This window comes from Syngnathus scovelli, chromosome 1 (assembly GCF_024217435.2).
Source record: "Syngnathus scovelli strain Florida chromosome 1, RoL_Ssco_1.2, whole genome shotgun sequence".
In the NCBI taxonomy this organism is placed as follows: domain Eukaryota; kingdom Metazoa; phylum Chordata; class Actinopteri; order Syngnathiformes; family Syngnathidae; genus Syngnathus; species Syngnathus scovelli.
The window spans coordinates 25,058,909-25,076,610 of record NC_090847.1 but is presented as its reverse complement, the minus strand read 5'-3'; the positions used below and the strand labels follow the sequence as shown (position 1 = coordinate 25,076,610).

General features: G+C 42.5%; 5 protein-coding genes and 1 long non-coding RNA gene across 10 annotated transcripts; 5 read left to right on the top strand and 1 right to left on the bottom strand.

The window, feature by feature from the left end:
* The first annotated feature begins 968 nt into the window (after positions 1 to 968).
* lto1 (LTO1 maturation factor of ABCE1) lies at positions 969 to 1,910 on the top strand. Its single transcript, XM_049761933.2, has one exon. It carries the CDS (start codon positions 1,273 to 1,275, stop codon positions 1,696 to 1,698), a length of 426 nt encoding a protein of 141 aa, XP_049617890.1. The 5' UTR covers positions 969 to 1,272; the 3' UTR covers positions 1,699 to 1,910.
* A 443-nt stretch (positions 1,911 to 2,353) lies between these two features.
* mblac1 (metallo-beta-lactamase domain containing 1) lies at positions 2,354 to 3,760 on the top strand. The gene is made up of 2 exons (XM_049761877.2): positions 2,354 to 2,890; positions 3,333 to 3,760. The coding sequence occupies exons 1-2, from the start codon at positions 2,480 to 2,482 to the stop codon at positions 3,573 to 3,575; spliced, it is 654 nt and encodes a 217-aa protein (XP_049617834.1). The 5' UTR covers positions 2,354 to 2,479; the 3' UTR covers positions 3,576 to 3,760.
* A 1,195-nt stretch (positions 3,761 to 4,955) lies between these two features.
* On the top strand, positions 4,956 to 7,300 carry tm4sf21b (transmembrane 4 L six family member 21b). Of its 2 annotated transcripts, none has more exons than XM_049761882.2 (5): positions 4,956 to 5,409; positions 5,905 to 5,970; positions 6,047 to 6,198; positions 6,330 to 6,516; positions 7,061 to 7,300. In XM_049761882.2, the coding sequence occupies exons 1-5, from the start codon at positions 5,218 to 5,220 to the stop codon at positions 7,061 to 7,063; spliced, it is 600 nt and encodes a 199-aa protein (XP_049617839.1). In that variant the 5' UTR covers positions 4,956 to 5,217; the 3' UTR covers positions 7,064 to 7,300. The 2 variants fall into 2 exon arrangements, with proteins under 2 accessions (XP_049617839.1, XP_049617838.1); XM_049761881.2 differs by having other exon boundaries at positions 4,962 to 5,409; positions 7,058 to 7,300.
* Positions 7,301 to 7,376: 76 nt separating this feature from the next.
* Positions 7,377 to 13,255, top strand: gal3st4 (galactose-3-O-sulfotransferase 4). 4 transcript variants are annotated; one of them, XM_049761326.2, is made up of 4 exons: positions 7,377 to 7,637; positions 10,321 to 10,437; positions 10,568 to 10,865; positions 11,136 to 13,255. In XM_049761326.2, exons 2-4 carry the CDS (start codon positions 10,322 to 10,324, stop codon positions 12,210 to 12,212), a joined length of 1,491 nt encoding a protein of 496 aa, XP_049617283.1. In that variant the 5' UTR covers positions 7,377 to 7,637; position 10,321; the 3' UTR covers positions 12,213 to 13,255. The 4 variants fall into 4 exon arrangements, with proteins under 4 accessions (XP_049617283.1, XP_049617275.1, XP_049617271.1 ...); XM_049761318.2 differs by having other exon boundaries at positions 7,378 to 7,637; positions 10,565 to 10,865; XM_049761314.2 differs by lacking the exon at positions 7,377 to 7,637 and adding an exon at positions 8,594 to 8,735.
* On the bottom strand, positions 8,396 to 14,195 carry LOC125993337 (uncharacterized). Its single transcript, XR_007490154.1, has 3 exons — positions 14,049 to 14,195; positions 13,327 to 13,404; positions 8,396 to 8,749 (listed from the first exon to the last, which is right to left on the bottom strand). It is a non-coding gene; the product is annotated as an uncharacterized lncRNA (long non-coding RNA).
* trappc14 (trafficking protein particle complex subunit 14) lies at positions 13,418 to 17,677 on the top strand. The gene is given in 11 exon segments (XM_049761201.2): positions 13,418 to 14,336; positions 14,611 to 14,694; positions 15,034 to 15,163; positions 15,292 to 15,378; positions 15,457 to 15,577; positions 15,639 to 15,786; positions 15,915 to 15,976; positions 16,039 to 16,242; positions 16,244 to 16,427; positions 16,581 to 16,732; positions 16,819 to 17,677. Coding segments are annotated over 11 exon segments (1,677 nt in total). The 5' UTR covers positions 13,418 to 13,949; the 3' UTR covers positions 16,937 to 17,677.
* Positions 17,678 to 17,702: the final 25 nt, after the last annotated feature.

Sequence of the window (17,702 nt, the reverse complement as noted above, 5' to 3'; positions counted from 1 at the left end):
GCCCCGAGGACTAGAGCTTGACGCCTGGGACCTTTGACCATGATATTTCCCTAATAAAGTGGCCTGTTATTAGGTACACTTGAAAATGGCGGTGTACCTAATGGAGTGTCCGTGTGGTTACCTCGTTAAGCGCAGGTGCGTGAAAACTTTTAGCTCCTTTTGAACGTGAAAGAAGCTAAAAGTTTTCACGCACCTGCGCTTAACGAGGGTCACTTGGAAAACATGTTGGAACGCGGCCCCGAGGACTAGAGCTTGACGCCTGTGACCTTTGACCATGATATTTCCCTAATAAAGTGGCCTGTGATTAGGTATACCTGAAAATGGCGGTGTTAGGGGTTAGAGTTAGAGCTAGGATTAGGGTTGTGTTGCAAATTTTTCCATGATAAAACATTTTGATGGCCCCACCCGGATTTGAACCCATGTGGCTTGGGTGGGAACCCAGAGCACTAACCACTACACTATGGAAGCCTCACAAACGTAGCTTGGCACACTATGGTTTAATGGAGCAGCTCAAGCAGACCAGAGACTTGTTGAACTCTAAGTCATCAGCATTAACTCTGCAACACTCGTGACATAGTTTTTCATTTTGGATGCGTTTGCAGTTCAATTCTTCATCATACTGATGGAATAAAACGAGGTAATTTAGTGTTGTTGGCTATATTTAACATTTTCTGTTGCAGTTGCTCTGCGTAACGATAGCACAGCGGTTCAGGGTCTATTCAAACTACTCTTATTTCTTTGCATCACGGTTCAAATCCTGTTAATGACTTTCCTATTTATTTATTTTTTTAGTGTTTGCTGTTTTTTTTTGCAGCCAGTCGGAAATACAAACGAGACGTTTCATTCACCGTTTTTATTGAGAATTTGAACAGTTTTGGAATCAGGGACGTTCCAAGTCGCTGTAACGAATCTGCAGTCGTAAAACACAAAACTGCGCAACTCGCCTTACAATAACAGTCGTAACTCGAGACGGGGAGCAAAATAACATGGGAGCAACTTGACATGTAACACCGGCTATTAGCCAGCAATGGCATCGACGCAAATATTCCGTATAAAACTGAAATTCGGGCTAATATATATATTATGAAGCGAATCCCAGTAACCATCAACCCGTGGCTTTGCTTAAAAATCACTCTGAAGCAATGAATGGATGGCTAGATAATTGTTCACGTTTGTGTTTCACTACTCCGTCGCCTCTCGATTACGTCACAAATGCGCTCAACTATTCAACGATTGCGAGCTGACTGAAGACGAAAACGAACTATTCCGAAAATGGCATTTGAGCCTGACAACACCGATATATTTGACTGTATTGTCATGGCGGAGGAGAAATTCCGTGGCGAGGGCTACCAAGAAGGCTTCGAGAAAGGGACGTACCAAGGTCTGCAAACTGGCCGTAGACATGGAGCTTCTCACGGGGCGAAACTGTCCACGGAGATTTCCTTCTATCACGGATTTGCCATTACGTGGAAATGTCTTCTTCAACAGGGATCAGACCCCAAACTACGAAAACGCGCTAAAGCCCTTGAGTCTTTTTTGTGCTTGATCCAAAATACAAACTGTGATGATCCCAAATCTGCCAAGCTGCAGGAGGATATGGAGAAACTTCGATGCAAATTCAAACAAGTCTGCTCTATGTTCAGCATCCACACTGACTTCAAGGATTACACCAAAACGTCGCAAGGAGCTTCTTTCTAAATCTTGACAAGACTTGAGTGGCCAACGCACACATGATGGCTGGCCTGCACGGAAACTGTCATGGGACACACAAACAAATTCTACATTTTCTACACTTGAATGGGGACAAGTTCTTGTTGCTTGAAGCAATTTGACCATGAGAAAATATCTTCAATAGTTTTAAGATTAAACATGAACTATTGCAAAATAAAGCTCAGGGAGCATTAACTTTGTCTGACTTATCTTAGTCGTGCCAACGTTTTTCCCACGAATGACTTATTTATTATACATACAGGACAACGAGAATTATAGGTCTCGTTATATACGAAAACGACTACTTTTTTTCAAAGATGACGTTTTTTCCCTTGGCAAAGTTGTTTGTTGCTGCGGCAGTGACGCCTCTTGTCCGCACGATGGCGACAAAGGAAGGCAAATTAACGGGTCGTGGCTCGAAACTGTTTAATCCGAAAATGGGTGTATAAAAATAACTGGTAAAATACTCATAATACCCCAAAGAATTAAGCAAAAGTAAAAAAGTAATGAGTCTGTAATTTAATTCACGAGTAAAAATAAAAAGTATTTTTACCGGACATTCTATTCTTATGTCATATAATAGAAGCCTATTAAAGTCTAAAGATTGTTACTTAACACACCCTTTAAACGGACTGGATTGTTATTAAAGGTGATATGTTTTCTCAGATTGGAATTTGGAATTCTTGAAGGCAGGCGATACATTCGCTACTTGTACGTCAAACAGTGCGACGGCCATGACGTCACTAACAGCGCGGCCGAGTGGAAGTGAATGGCTTCCCTTATTGACATCCAAAAAATCCCTCTCCGTGAAACTCAACTGGACTTTCCCGGCCAACCTTACTCAGTGTCGGTCCTGAAGGTGGGCTACTACCACCCACAGACCAACGGAACGTTTCGTGCCGACGGAACCGTTACGCTGGTCACAAGAGATGGCAACAACATCCTGGTGGACACCGGCGGGCCTTGGGACAGGGACTTTCTCGTGGAAAGCCTCCGAAAAAAGGGTCTGGATCCCACGGACATCCAGATAGTCGTGGGGACTCATGGTCATTCTGACCACGTGGGGAACCTCAATCTTTTCCCGTCCGCCGTCGTCATTGTAGGGCATGACTTCAGCCGAGGGGACGTGTATTGGCCCAATAAGATGGCTCAAGGACACGCGCACGTCGTGGACGAGCACGTAAGACACCTGGTTTAAATGGAAATTTTGTAATTTTACAAGAAATAAATCCACATGAAAAAAATCAAACAAAACCCACATTAATCGCACAGAATGCACCACAGACATCCCCATCAAAATCCACGTAAAAATCACATGAAAAAAAAAATAATCATCTAAAAATCCACATAGAAAACACCCACACAAAAAATCTACCAAAAATTCTCAAAAAGTACGCAAAAACGAAATATCCATATTAAAAAGCACATAAAAGCACCACTTAAAAAAAAATCAACCCACCCTCCTTGGCAAAAAAAAATCACACAAATTCCACATAAAGAAACTACATTAAAAAATGGTCATGTAATATGTTTCGCTTTTGTGCAACTATCATATAATTCTTTTTAGAAAAGAAAAAAAAAAATTCAGATTCAACATACCAAGCATCTCACCTGTCTTCCAGGTGTGTGTGGTTCCCAGCCCAGGCCACAGCGGACAAGACGTGAGCGTCCAAGTGAAGGGAACCTCGGTGGGTACGATTCTCGTAGCGGGGGACCTCTTTGACTGCTGCGACGATGACGACTCATGGAGGGACTTGAGTTTGAACCCCACCGTGCAGGAGACCAGCCGCCAAAAGGCGCTCCGCACGGCTGACGTCATCATACCGGGTCACGGCCTACCATTTCGGGTCCTTAGAAATTCCTGAAATCAGAAGTCAGGTGCTTGACAATAAAATATTATATGTATTAATCAATAATAGAAGACCTTTGTTTGTACTACTTGCTTGTGTGTTTGTCCCGCATGGAATTAATCCAAGTATTCTCATAATTTGAGGTTCTCATTACGATGGTCTTGCAAAATGAAGAATTTATAAAAAAGTGTAAATGCAAACGAGTATGAAGTTGTGATTTGTACAAATTAAATGGAACTATCACGATAATTATTTTGTAATTTTATGAGGAAAAAACGTCTGACAAATTTTCAGTTTAACAAACCATCACGTCTCTATTCCAGTAACATTTTATTCTGGACTGGCAAAAATTATTTTGTCATTTAGCAAATTCTTTTCTGTGATATCATGACATTATTACCACCCTAATTTAACTCTTCCAGAATGGTACTGCCAGGCACTTAAAACTGTTTACACAACCCGGACAAATAACCTCAGTGTTTTTCAACTGTGAGTATAAACGCTGACACACCCTATACATCTAAATAGCACCATAACTCACTGATAAGATCATCAAATTACAACACAAACACTGTGGAAAGTATCTATGCAGGTTTTTTTTTTTTTACATATTGCGCAATCCCATAATAACTACTCAGTGTACGGCTGCTTGAAAAAGTATTTGGATACGTCGGATTTGCATTTTGGTGTGGTGTGCTTTGGCTTGTGAGCAGTTCCTCTTCCAGAAAAAACTGCTTGATTCTCATAACCATATAAACCTGTTTCAAATTGAGTTTTCCCCCCCATGTAATTTTTGCACTTTTCCTAATCTGTCATGATTATAACTTGTTTTATAAAATTTTTAAAATCTTAATATCACAACTTTTTAGGAATTAAAGTACAACTTGGTCATTGTAATATTTTAACACAGTTCCTAATACATTATAAATGATCCTAATAAATTACAAAATATGTTTTGAAAAAACAGTATAGCTTTTATTTTTGTAATATGCTCTTCTTATTCATTTCTGTAATAATTTTGAGCTATCTTTTGTAAATTACATGTTTTAAATTTTAGTCTTAACTGTCAAGAATGTTTTAAAAACATCTATTTTTTTCCATTAATCAAAATGTATAAAATTAAAACGATCAAGAAAAAAAAAACACTATCCCAACTTTTTCTTTACATGAAATCACAGCATCATGTTTTTATGAATTTTGAGTTTTTTAAATCATGCATCCATTTTCTTCTACTTATCTGGCCTTGGGTCACATTTCTCCATTTTTAACATTAATCTTTATTTCCAGAATAATTATGACTTCTTTTTTCTTGATCAATTTATTTGTGTAATAATTACAACTTCATTCTCATGATTACCTTTTTAATCTTACAATATTCAAATAATTTTCTTTATAACATGTATTGTTGGTAAGGAAAAAGGTGCAAAGCAAACAGAGTAGACTTTTATGACTCATGGAAACGCTGTCGTTACACACTCCCATAACATAAAGTCCAGGTCATAAAATATCTAATCAGGCTGTGTGTGCTTATCAACGATCGTTCCACCTTTTTCCACACCCAGCCACCCACCCATACACTAAAGGACAAATCACATAAATAGTAATATAGCTGACAGAGGAATTCCCTCTGTGTCATTTTGTGTGTTCACCTGCAAAGATGTGTACGGGAGCGTGCGCCAAGGTCATCGCCATACCCCTCTATATCCTGGCGTTGCTGTCCATCATCTGCAACATCGTGCTCTTCTTCCCCGACCTCCAAACCAAATATGCGGCCGAGGATCGTGATGGAAAACCCCGGATCACTGAGGAAGTTAAATACATGGGGGGAGTGATCGGGGGAGGCATAATGGTAAGTTATTGAAATTTGGGAGAAAAATGACCCCGAAATGGCCGCTTTGAACCAAAATGGCAGACTTCCTATGTTTTCGTGCATAGGTTGACGAGACTTTTTTTGTGGCTTTGCTTATGGTACACATGGTTATTAAATTTCATGTTGCGAAATAAAACTGGCTTTGGGGCTGAATCCTCAAGCTTTTTGATAAATCATACTTCGCCACCGAGCTCCGTCCACACGCATGGGCAAAAATGGTGAAAACAACCCTAAAATGGCTGCTTTGACTCAAAATGGACGATTTACTGCGTGTTTATCCGTATAGGTTCATTTTTGGTGGCTCAGCTCATTTCACATTGCTACGGAAATATGTCTCTAAAATGGGTGATTGGAACAAAAATAGCAAATTTCCTGTTTTCCAGCAAAATAAAATTTGATGAGGACAAATGTCCTTTTTTTTTTTTTGTTTGTTTTTTTTAAATACCATTTGTTTTTTCTGCTTCTATGTGAAAGGTCCTCATTCCTGCCATCCATATTCACCTGACCAGCTCTGGCAAATGCTGTGCCAACCGCTGTGGGGTGAGCACATGAAAAGCTAAAGCAAAAAAAAAAAAAAAAAAGCTTGTCACATTTGACACAATGTCACTCGACGCAGATGTTCCTGTCCATCGGCTTCGCGGCTGCGGGCGTGGTCGGGGCCATATACAGCTTGAGCACGGCTGCCCTCGGGCTTTCCAACGGTCCACTGTGCTACTGGAGCAATCAGAAAAATCCCGTTCCAAGATGGGGGGTTCCCTTTGCGAACAGGTATCCGCCAATTTTGCATGGCATGACTCTATAATAATCATAATTCTATACTTGCTGACACTACAGTAATAAAATGAAATGGGATGTCAAGAAATAAAAAAAGAAACATATTATGCTCCCTATCCTTGCAGCACTGGGAGCTACCTGACAGATAAGGATATGTGGAAATGGTGCAAGCTCCCCGAGGATGTCGTTGAATTCAACGTGGGGCTGTTCTCCACCCTTTTGGCGGCGGCCTCCCTTGAATTGATCCTCTGTCTCATTCAAATGATCAACGGGCTTTTCGGATGCATCTGTGGCACTTGTACCGGAAAAGAGGTAGGGGCCCGGAGACCCGCTTTTCATTAGCGGAGTCAAATTAAATGGTGGGGATAAGAATCAGCATTGTGTTGATTCATGGACAAAATCAATATTATTTTACCGATGATATCGTTATACGGTGCTTATGTGTATTGCAAGAAAAAAAAAACGCGTACGGTACGTCAATTTGAGGTAGGCAATTACTAAATGACTTTGATTGTGACATCATGACATGTTGTCAATGGTGATATCATGCTAGAGTAACTAGGTAAAGTGATATTGGAATATCAAGTCAAGTCAAGTCATGTCACTGACTTGACTTGATATTGGAATATCAAAACAAAAACAAAAATGGTGTCAATGGTGTTAGAGGTGGAAATTGTACCACTTAACAATATCGCAACATTTTGCCAATGATATCACAATATGGTGTTTATGTGACATTTGATATAGTTGAAGAAAAAAAAATCAATCAGTGATGACATCGTTTGTCAATGTTAATAACAATGTTGCCGACTGCGATGTGATGATAACCAAGATGATTTCATGCGTCTTTCAGCAGTAAGCCAGCCGGATAAACCCTGAAAGACGAGACGACCTGCATCTACGCCATCGAGCGTTATCGACTTGAGCTCCGTTTCACAATTGGAAATGGACACTTTGGGAAATCATTGCTACATCGTCTTGGCTCTCCTTATTGCTCAATTATGTGATTCCATTCTCTGCTTTCTCAATAGCTATGGGACATTTCTGTCTGTGTGTGTCTGAAGATATTTTGTAATAAATCTCCCAATAAAAACAACGGCTTCGTGTTTGACAGGATAAAATAGAAACTTTGTTATGAGTATCTGAAATCCTCCGTTTTTCCTAACACTTCCTCTGAGCCTTTATTTAGTCTGACAGGCTGGATTAAGAGGACAGAGGGGACATGTTGTTGGAGTGGGGGGTTGTGGAAGCTTGTGGTCAGGTTTCAAGTCTCGCATGGAGACTCCAAGGGGAATAAACGTATGTTTAGCCGCTAACGGGATACTGCACAGCCAAATATTTCTTTGTGCGTTCTGGAGATGAACTTTAACTGGCTGCCATATGCAGATGAGGACTTGACTGCAGGCCACATCAGCAAAAAATTCCAAGAGCAGGTGAGTAACCGGGGCACATTTGTGTGTGAAATTTCAAGTCAGACTTGTTGGGGGAGGGTTTTGGCCCATTATAGCTGTCGAGTAAGAGCGGCACTTGTGGTCCGGTGAAACGCAATGCTGTCTTTCTGCATAAATTGTGTCAGAAATTCCAATCCAGTTAGTTTATGGGGATGAGGAAAAATCAATTCTCCATGGACGATTACAGATGGTATCATTGTAAATCTGGCATTAATTAACATCAGTGAAAAATTAATGTGGAATTACGCAAGACATTCCAAGCGTTGATTTCCAGTGTGCTTCAACTTTCACATTCTTTTTGTTCCAAACTTTTTGGGGCCAAGTACAGACATGTTGAAATGTGGGTAAAAGCTGGAGCTCCGTGAAGGAAGTGCTGGTGTCGTTGCTTCTTGTCGATGCTTGCGTCTTGCTTTAAGGCCAGTTCTCATTCCCCACTTATCAGCTTATGGTGTAAGCATTTGGCACAACAGTTGGGAGTAATCTTGTTTGACTGATCCTGCAGGAGGAATATAGTCTGAATGGACACAGGTTAATGCTGCTCAGGAATAGTAAACGCTTGCATAATACAAAAAGGAAGAAGGTTCTAATTTAAGTCACAAAGTCAGAAAAGTTGTGGTTGTGTCGTTCCGTATCATAGCAAAGAAATATATACTTTTTTGGGAAATAATGTAAATTCCGCACCTCCCCAAAAAACTTCTAAAATGTTATAATATGGTTTGTTAAACATTCAGAGAGAAAATATGAGGCCACAGGCTGAATGATTTTATTTTGGAAGTAAACGGACGTGCATGTCACCCTCGCTCAGCTTTTATTTTGTAAGTAAGCGGAAGTCATCGGCATCTTTTGTCTCGCTCGCGCGCCGCCAACTCATCTATCTCTTGCGTGTACAATTAAGCGGCTCCAGGAGATAAAATCCACATCGTCTGCGACGTCTTGGCCCGCTCCCTATCCAAACCCCAGGCCCGGCCCGGTTCACCTCATCCCCGCGGCGAGATGTTCCGAGCTCCCGGCGGCTGCACACGAACAGCGCAGCCGATACCGGTCCGGGAACACAGCGATGCTTCTCAAACGGAGAGCCAGGTAGCCTTCGCTTTCTGCAGAAAAGAGGGGCGGGGGACGACGCAGGATAAAAGAAAAAATCGGTGGTATTGCGTTGCTGGGATTGTGTAGGGAAATAAATGCAGAGATAGAGGGGGTGGGGAGTGGGGGCTCCCTCCCCCTCTTTCTCACGCAAAGGCCTTTTTCTGCCCCCCCTCTATTTTATTCTTAAAACTGAGGTGGGCAAAGAATGGCCCGTTCCGTTTTTAAATCTAACCCACCGAGTCCTGGAATCTGTACATTTTTTTTTTTTAAAGCAAAAAACGTTGCAATACTGTGAAAAAATATCTGAATACCGTAAGAGTCAAATTACATGAAAATACAAGTCTTAATGTTACGAGGGGAAAAGTCGCAACCTCACATGAGTAAGAGGTGATATTGTGCGGGGGAAAAAGCAACCTTGTGTTACAAAATGATTAAAATGTTAGGAGAATAGGTGTAACGTGACGAAGAAAGAACAAAAGCGTTATTTGGTGAGGAAATAATGTGTAATTGAAAAAATATCTTCTAGAATGTGACTGGTCCTTTCTCGATGTATCACTTACAATGACGTTTCTGATACCTTATGCTTTATGTTATATTTTCAAGTTATAAGCGTAATTCCATAATGTATCAGTTGCTGCAAAGTTGTCGTTCCCTTCTACGTTTTATCCTGTTATGTCAACCATTAATCTTTCATACAGACCTGAGGTTTTACAGTATATAAACTCAGTTTACTCTGAGGGAAGTCAGTGCGTCGAGCTTTCTTCCAGGTGCAATGTCCGCTTTCTGTTGATACTTGACCAAAACTTTTAATTCTCAACTTTCATTGTCATGTCTGCTTCTGGGTCCACATGTGACAGAATACCACTTCAATAGAAAATAGTCACATTCCCGAAAAGTTGTAATGTTTCAAGAATAAAGTATTGTGTGGGGGGGAAAAAAAATCGGAAGGTAACTAGAAAAACGTGGCAGTGTCGTAATATTTTAGAATAAGTCGTAATGTTACACGGCAAAAAGCCACAATCTTAATTGCCAACTTTAGGTTGTGAGAAATAGGTGGATCAAAAGTCAAAGTCAGCTTTATTGTCAATTTCTCCACATGCCAAAGACACACAAAGAAACCGAAATTTCGTTCCCCGCTATCCCACGGTGACAAGACATGGCCGACAATAGACAATCAAGTAAACAACAGCGTGCTGAATAAATAACACAACAAATAAATAAGAGGAGCAAAAAGGAGCAAGTGAGCGTACAGCAGACATTCCAGAAAATAGCGCAACAGTGCCGATTGTTTTTTATCGGATTTTCGGCCCCCTGACTGCAGTGGTCTGCAACCCCTGGTCCACGGCCCAGTTTGCGGACCATTTAGTAATAGGCCATAGACATATTAAAAACACACACACGCAAATTAAAGGATGGTTGCGGGACAACGGAATATCAGATGAATCGGTCCAGCACCTGATTAGGATAAACGGTATTGAAAATGGATGGATGAAAAATTTGTGACAGTTTGAACAGACCATACTGACATAAAAATTGAGTTTGGTATCAATTTTAGCATTTGACATCAAATTGTATGTGGCAGGATGCTGCGAGGGCTGGTGCGCGGCTGGCTGGGGCCGCGCTGGATGTGGAAAGCATTGCTGCTCTTCGTGGCCATCGCTTTTGCCGGACAACTGCTGGGAATTATCTTCAGCAAGAGGTAAGCGGGGATTTGCTTTTTGTTTCGCTAGCGAGTCGTACAAATACACTTGCAATATAACGTAAAGAAAAAAAAATGGCATAATAGATAAGTAACGACAAAGACGTTTTTTTTCCGTCTTTGCCAGCAGCACCCAGCCAGCCGCTCGCTCCATTTTCTCGTCCCCTGACGCCCAAGGTCCGTCTCTGGGCCCCTGTCGGCCCCACACGCACATCATGTTCCTCAAGACCCACAAGACGGCTAGCAGCACTGTGCTCAACATGCTCTACCGTTTCGGGGAGGAGCGCAGCCTGCGTTTTGCCCTGCCGCTGGGCTACCAGCTGGGCTACCCGCTGCCCTTCAATGCCCACAGGGTCAAAGGTTACAGGGGCCCTCGAGTTGTCGAATTCCACATCATGGCCAACCACATGAGGTTTCATAAAACGGAGGTGAGTGCGTGGCAAGATGGGAACAACTAAATATGGGATAAAAGACCAAATGAAAAGAAAAAGTTGGAAATATTTATGATTCATCCAGAGATGCAACGTTATGAGGTAAAACAAAACAAAAAAGACAAAAAAAAAAAAAGATCAAAAAGAGAAAATAATTGTCATAGTATGAGGAAAAAGGTTACGAGCAAAAGTCATAATTTTGATGGCAACAAGTGCAAGTATGGTCTGATTCCAAGTTTCCGGTGGTTGTCTTCGGTGATCTCGTAGGTGGAGAAGGTGATGCCTGCAGACACCTTCTACTTCTCCATCATCAGGGACCCGGTGGCATTGGCCGAGTCGTCCTTCGCTTATTACAAAGAAGTGGCGCCAGCCTTCCGGAAAGCCAAAGGCTTGGGTGACTTTGCCGACGATCCCGGCAAGTATTACGACCCCCGCGCCCGCAACAACCACTACGCCCGCAACTTGCTGTGGTTCGACTTCGGCATGGACAACAACGCCAACTTCTCGGCGGTTCTGGCGCGCCACGGTGAGGCTGTGGTGCGCCAGACCTTTAAGCTGATCCTGGTGTCCGAGTTCTTCGACCAGTCCATGATACTCCTGCGGCACGCGCTGTGCTGGCCTCTGGATGCCGTCGTGTCGTTCAGCCTCAACGCGCGGCAGCAGAAGCAGGACGGCGCAGGCGTCGGTGCGTTGGCCGACGGCTGGTCGGAAAAAGTTCGAGGTGGGCGCTCGCAGGCCAAAGCGCCGCCCAACCTGGTCCTCACGGAGCAGCAGCGGGAGAAGCTGCGCCAGTGGAACGCCTTGGACTGGCACTTGTATCAAGCCTTCAACCGGACCTTCTGGCGGGAAGTGGCTGCGTTCGGCAAGGCCCGGATGGAGCGAGAAGTGGCTCTCCTGCGGAGCCGGCGGGAAGCCCTCGCCGGGGTCTGCCTGCGGGACGGCGGAAAGCCCGTGGAGGCCCACCGCATCCGAGACAAAACCATCAGGCCCTTCCAGATCGGCTTGGTGAAGATCCTGGGCTACGAGCTGCAGCCGGGGCTGGACAACGGCACCAGGACTGCCTGTTTGAGGATGATCCGGCCCGAGATCCAGTACAAAGACGCGCTGGACGCCAAACAGTTCCCGCAGGCACAGTCGCTGCACGCCCCGCCGGGGCAGCAGAGCCCCATGTTAGCTTCTGATAGGTCTTTTTTCAAACAAGACCCACCCCGGACCGGGGAAAAGGGACGGGACCCGGGAGGGAGGACAGGGGATGAGGAGCCGCGGGATTGGGACGGAAGTCGCTTACTGAGCCGCAACCGAAACGAGTCCGTAGTGAGGAGGAAGAAGCGGCCAACGATTTAAGTGGGCTGAGCTTGAACGAAAAGTTTCCATTGTAATTCCACTTTCCCAACTTTTGTTTGTCGATGCTTCCAACTGCAAGACTGTTGTCTTCAACGAAAGGACATAAGGACAAGTGCATTAAGGCCACAAGGAAAAAGAAATGAGAAAAATAAGAAAATGGAAAAAAAATGTTCAAGAAGTTGCAGTGTCGCAAAAAAATGAAGTCATATTGCAAGAAAAAGAAAGTTACCAGACAACGTTGATTATTTTATGTGAATAAAGTTAAGGTACTGCAAGAAAAGAGTCTTAAAAGTTATCAGGAATAATGTCACACTCTTACACGGAACGCACCAGAAAAAGCATTATTTAGAAAGGTACTTTGTCAGACTGGAACAATGAAGTACATTTACTGTGTTGCACAACAATGACTACGAGAATGTAGTAGCTGTAAAGCAAGGTGAACGACAGGAACATTCATGTATGTTGTGGGAATATTTGAAAAATCGTCATGCTTTTAATTCATCAAATTATGACAATAAGACAGCTGAAGCCTTTTGCTCATTACCACTAAACTCTTGAGACATTTTTAGGAATCCTCTCAAGAAATACATACCAAATTTTCCCAAATAGTGCCCCCCCCCCCCCCGTTTTTTTAGACACCGTGCCTCAATTAATTCAAATGAGCAAATAAGCAGCCTTTTTAATTATTTATTAAAGTATTATTTTATTGCTGAGTATTTATTTGTACAGTCTGATGTTCAATATTCTAATAATGCTTACAAATGAAGGCCTTCTGTTTCATAAACACACAGTACTCCGCACTAAATAAACATCCTTAGTCACCATTGGAGGAATACTTTGCCACCAGAGAAGCCAAAACATGTGATACTTGTCCTCTCTCTCTCTCTCTCTCGTTCTCTTTTTTTTTTTTTTTTTAATCACCGCATGGTTTGGTGGACCCAACAATGCATCCATTGATAACTTGTCACCGGACTCTCAATATTCAAGCTGACAATGACTTTAGTGTTCAAGTCCATAAAATAAAAAGTCACACCAACGGACAACAGAGTACTGTTAACTTTTTCTGTTCTTCTACAACGACACGTTAGGGTCGATACAAAATGGGAACACTCACCAAAAGCTGCTGTAGGCCACAACTGACGTCCCGACGCCACACACCAATCCAGTTCCTGGTGTCACGCACCAGACCACACTAAAAGGCAAACATCCAACACGTCAATGTTACAAAAAGGAAGTATATTTTATCAATTTAGTTCAAGGCAGTACATCCTATTTCATTATTTTTAAAGTAATTATATTTTACCAAGGCAGTACGTCCTCTTTTATCATTTCAATTTGTAAATAATGACAATAATATAATGACAAATGCTAAAAAGATTAGGTTGTGGTTTTATCCAAATCTTACACCGTGACCCAAACCTAACTTGTGCAATATAATTTTAATAATATAACGTTTCAACCAATCAGCTCATCGGAATCAACTGGCTCTCGTCCATTGATTACTTTGGTCTGGTACAAACTAGTCGCTCCAAAGTCGCATCGATTAACCGCTCTTCTGTTTATCACTAAATAACCATTAAACGCGAACTAACTGCAGACTTTTTTTTTTTCTATGCCCTGCCACATTTTCGGTACGTACGTATGTCTTCGCCGCGTGTCCGCCTTTGACTACATCCGCCTTCCCATGTTTATTTACATGGCAACATATGGTTAGTTAGGGCAACTTTTTCGACGGCCATGGAGCCGCTGTTTGAACACAGTGTGTATTTTCCCGCCGCGGGGGAACTGGTGGACCCGGCGGAATGCGACACTCTTCGGCAGAGAACGCACTTTTACCTCGGGGAGACGGTCCATTTTCTTGTGGTTCTGCGTAAAGGTAGTTTGTTAAGGGCAAAGCAAATGGGCGACTTGTTCGCTGTGGCGACCGTTGGCGCCCTTCTCGACGACAGTCTGATCGACCCTAATAACAACGCAGAAGAAGAAACAGAAGCGAAGGAGGACCAACAAGGTGACGATTTGCTTGAGCACCACAGAAGAAGAAGCATCAGTGCAACCCGCAAATTCGTAGAGTGCCGCCCGCTTCTCAACCACAACAATGCACGTCATAGGATGGAACCGGTCAAAGTAAGCCTGACCGCTGAAACTTTTATATATAATATATATAAATATATATAATTTATATATATTATATTTATATATGTATAATTGCTTTCTTTGTGTATTGCATGTGTACCTTTAAGGGGCGTGGCCTGTACCTGCGTATGAGTCGTGGCTCGTAATTGCCTTTTGTGTGACTTCTCAGTTTGCATTTGTGTATTTTTCCCATTCTATAAATGCTGAAAGTGGCATTGAAATTCCTCAACTGAAGGTTGACATCTTGAAATTTGCTTTTCTGCAGTCAATTTCATTGTCAGAAGAACAGATTTCCTTCAGTCTTAAGGTTACTTTGGACAAGCTCCCCGTTGACACACTTCAAGCCAAGGTCAGTTTTTTTTTGCCAATTCCCAGATATCAATGAATTATTTTTATAGGAAGAACAGCCATTTACATTTGTGTTGAATATAACTAGTTTTTTTCAAACAGAAATAAGTCACAATACATTAAAAGAAAGTCATAATTATCAGGAGTAAAGTTACAATGGTACATAATAGAAGTGAGACTAAATATTACAAAAATAACTCAACTTAGAAAAAAAAAACGCAAAGACATGGAAAATAATGGGTCATTATGAGAATGATGTTGAAATATGGCTGAGCATTTTTCAGACTAATTAGATGCGTGACTACAAGTTTTACAAAATGGTTTACTGTGCTTTTACCAGATTGTGGTGAGCGTGTGGGAGCAGGATGAAGACCAGATGGAAGTGAGGGAACATGGCTACCTCGGAGTCTTGCAGCTCTGCTCGCCTGCACGCACTTTCCGAGAGGACCTCAACAAATTCAAGGCGCAGGGTAAAAATAATCACTCCATATGTCTAGCATCTGGAACCCATTACGTAAATGACATTCATTAAAAGAACAACATCACAAATATGTGCATTAACTTGTAAGCTTTGCTCTATGACCTCCTCCTCCTCTAGTCAGTGCCACTTTGAATGTTCTGCCACCCCCCAGTGTCGGGTGTCAGCACCTGACCGTCTCTGGAAAACACCTGACCTTCCTGAAAGGTCAGGCGTTTTCTTTCCCAAGCCATGCATGTTATCATGAGTCTTCCGGCTTTGACGCCCCCGCCCTCTCGCCCTCAGTTTTGAACGGTACCTCTTGTGAGGAGCTTTGCATCACAGACGTGAGAATCCTTCCCAACTACAACTCGTCCTACCTTCCAATGATGCCGGACGGTTCCGTTCTGGTCGTAGACAATGTCTGGTAAGTGAAAAGGCTGAGGTGCCTTTCTCCCCCTTATCTGACCTTTCTCTCGCTGCCAAAGCCACCGATCAGCTGAGGTGACCATGGCGTCGTTTTACCGCGTGGACAGCGAGTGTTCGCTTCTCCCAAGCACATTGGGCACCTTGGAGGAGCACAACTTCCTGTTCAGGCTGCAGCTCCAGGACAAAGAAGACCACGACTCCAGTGAAGTGAGAGGCTGAAGCACCAGCAGCAGTGCTTTTGAATTGTTTCGTATACAGCCGACACTCACTATATGGCATGATTTATGCAGACTGATTTTTTGTGAGTGGTGTATTTTTGTATGTTTTGTGTGAAGGGTTTGGAAATTCCACTGGTTGCTGTGCTACAATGGCACACGTCATCACCCCCCCACACGAGGTGAGCGCTCTATTAGCGTGCACCACATGCTACATGCTAACGTTCCTTCATTTTCCCGCCAGGCACATAGCCACTTTTTACTCACTGCCGAGCATCAGCTTGAATCGTCCTCGGTTGGTGATGATCGCTTCCTGCCCGAGGGTTGTAAGGCCTCGCCAGAGCTTTCCGGTCAAGTACACCCTAGTCAACAACCTGCGCGACTTCTTGTCTGTCCGGCTGCGCTGGAATTTTCAGGGTGAGTTCTCCCAGCACGTAGCCTCGCCCAGTCCGGAGGCCGGCTCCCTTTCTGTGTTTCGCTCATCCAGGTCACGCAGGAGGAGGAAGCCACCGAGACCGCGAGGTGACAGCCGTGGTGTGCCAGTCTCCGTTCAGCAACCTTGGCTGTAGCAAGAAAGGCTCCAACATTTCTTTTACCGTCGCCTTCCAAATACTTGAAACGGGACTCTTTGAGGTACGGGCCAGCAAACCGCGTTTGCATTGTCAAACGTTTCAGCCTTCGCTTTTATCTCGTAATTGCAGTTCATCGTGTGCCGTTAAGTTTATATTTAATTTATAATTGACAATTTACTGATTTCATTTGTCGGATGCATTCCCGATACCTCAGTTAAGTCAGCACATGAAAATGAAGCTACAGTTCACGGCGCCACCCGAGGAGCCCCGATCGCCCCAGAGGTGCACGCAAGCCTCAGTCGACAACGTCAAACGGTCCTTGAGCTTCTCCCAACAGCCGCACCTTCCCAGACCACACCACGTCAGGTACGAAAGATCGCAAAAGATGCTAACATTAGATGCTACTAACATAGCCGATTTTCTCACTAATGCTAACGCTTGCCCCTTTGCAGGACCGGCAGCATGGTGGAGCGTCCATTCGCCACGACTCCAGAGCAAAGTCTCGTTTCACCGGACCAGGTTGCTAAAAGACAATGTCAGGTGTTTGTGCTGGAGCACATCGGTAGCTGATAATTGCGGACCATTTAAGGGTGTTTTGTATTCTAGATTAGGATATGGCAACCAAACTGAAGTCTTAACACTGGTTTTATTTGGATCATTATTTATGTGAGTTATTTTTCAAATATTTATTTTAGTGTGTTCTCCTCATTTCAGTGCTTATACTACACTGGCCATAGCACATAAAGCCATGTTGACCTACCTTAAACTTATTTCCGAATGTTTCAATTTTATTATTTTAATGTTTACATATTTGTCCTTTATTTATGACTTGTATTTTATTCTTCTAATACATGGACTTATTTTCCTATAATATTTAGACTTGACTTTTGTCCTCATGAGAGTTTAGTTTGGGTAAATTATGACTTTGCAAAAAGACAATCATATTTTCACATAAAATTTTTTCCTTTTCACAGAATTTTATGCCTTTATTTTCATATTTACATAGTAATTATTTTTTTCTCTTGAGACTTTTCAAAAGTAATTGTTTTCGCACAAATATGGCAATATTCTCAAAATTATGACTTCTCTTCAAATTAAAATTATGACAATTTATCAGTAATTATGTGATCATTTTAGGTAATTATTTTAGCGTGTTGTACTCATTTCATTGCTTGGTCAAATGTTTTAAAATATTTATGCAAAATGTCAAATTTTGCTGTTTGAATGTATATTTCAAGAATCAATGTGAATTTCTTTTCTTTCTGAAAGCATCTCATCAAACTGGAATAAAATATAATTTAAAAAAGTTAATCATTTTGACTAGACATTAGTACTT